The sequence below is a fragment of the Rhyacophila brunnea genome, unplaced genomic scaffold (assembly GCF_057557595.1).
Source record: "Rhyacophila brunnea isolate RB1 unplaced genomic scaffold, BYU_Rbru_1.0 scaffold_88, whole genome shotgun sequence".
In the NCBI taxonomy this organism is placed as follows: Eukaryota; Metazoa; Arthropoda; class Insecta; order Trichoptera; family Rhyacophilidae; genus Rhyacophila; species Rhyacophila brunnea.
Window position 1 is genome coordinate 1 of NW_028233359.1, and position 1,434 is coordinate 1,434.

General features: G+C 31.9%; 1 protein-coding gene across 1 annotated transcript; it reads right to left on the bottom strand.

Annotated features, from left to right (window-relative positions):
- Positions 1 to 258: 258 nt before the first annotated feature.
- Positions 259 to 907, bottom strand: LOC147063728 (uncharacterized; the record flags this gene model as incomplete). Its single annotated transcript, XM_085959318.1, has 2 exons — positions 719 to 907; positions 259 to 411 (listed from the first exon to the last, which is right to left on the bottom strand). Coding segments are annotated over exons 1-2 (300 nt in total), but the record flags the coding sequence as incomplete, so codon positions are not given.
- Positions 908 to 1,434: the final 527 nt, after the last annotated feature.

Sequence of the window (1,434 nt, forward strand, 5' to 3'; positions counted from 1 at the left end):
TTTAGATACCAATTCACATTAAAAATTGCTTTACATTCGAATGATTGTGATGTATAAATTATCATAACTAAATACTCATGATTTAACGAAAGATGTACAAATCTACACATATATTGTATTAATACATTATTAGTGTAAGCTAAACCCAACAAATGAAACAAGTTGGAGCGAATTAATAATGGTGTAATGAGGAGGTTCAAAGATGCATTTGCAAATTCCAACCTTCTATATAAGACAGCACACATTATGTCTACTTACAATTGGCCTGTAATCTGAATAGGAACAACCCGGTTGAGGGTATTCATCATCATAATATATTGGGTGTGAAACATCTTCAATAATCTCACGCTTGACGACGGCTTGTTGATCATCTGTCTCAGATTTTATATTAGAGAGGTCAGCCATAAGGCACTGAAAGAAGCAATTATTATATTTTGTAAACACTGTAAAACCAGTTTCAGTTCTCGTAACATCCATATAACAATGTATAATAATTATATTTAACATGAATTAGTAGATAACCTAACCTAACCTATAATATCACACATGTATCGTGGCTGTCAAATTGTATAAACATGTAATTTTTTTAAACAAAGTTTAATATCATCGCAAGTTCCCACATTGTTTGTAAAAAGCAACATATTATATTATATTACACATATCGCTGCTATTGCCAATCTAAAGTGTTTGTAAAAGATATCATTTTCCAAAAACTAACCTCGAAATTGCAACTTGAAACGTCGGCATTCTCCTGCTTTACAAGAGTGCGAACTTCCGGGCTGTTTGTGTGGCTAGTCTGTGTATCAAACAAAGGCTTGCCTTCTGTATCAGATTGTTCTTCGTCACATTCTCGCTTTACATCCATTTTAATTAATTGTAAGTATGCTTGGAACAACGTGACAAACAGGATCCATTCAAGGTATATTAATTTTAGAGAAGTGTTGCCACAACACGTATAAATTATCTAAGGCCGAATTACTGAAAAGCATGTTCTAAACAAATACACATTGACAACGTATACGGTTATTTTTAACTTATATATTAAATTAATACAATAACGTAGAACACATTATTTATTACCTACCCATTGAGTGAAGGATCAAGTATAACAAACAAATTATGAATAGGTAGGTACTTTTAATTTATTGTTTGTAAAAAACCATGGATACTATTCATGGCTTTCTCATAGATAGTTATGCTTACATTACCTATTATAGGCAATGTGTTTAAATGCTAGAGGATATTGATATCAATTTTGGTCACTTATTTTGATCGACTTCGGTTTATATTTTGTAGTGTAAAAAATTAAAACTTAGCCGTTCTTGGTAGTAAGTATTGACTTGACGTCTGTCCCTGTTAACTATCTTAGAATTAATCGGGAGCACCTCAGTAAATTAGTAGGTACCTACCTAATCTTTGTTCTTCCAAGGAGCA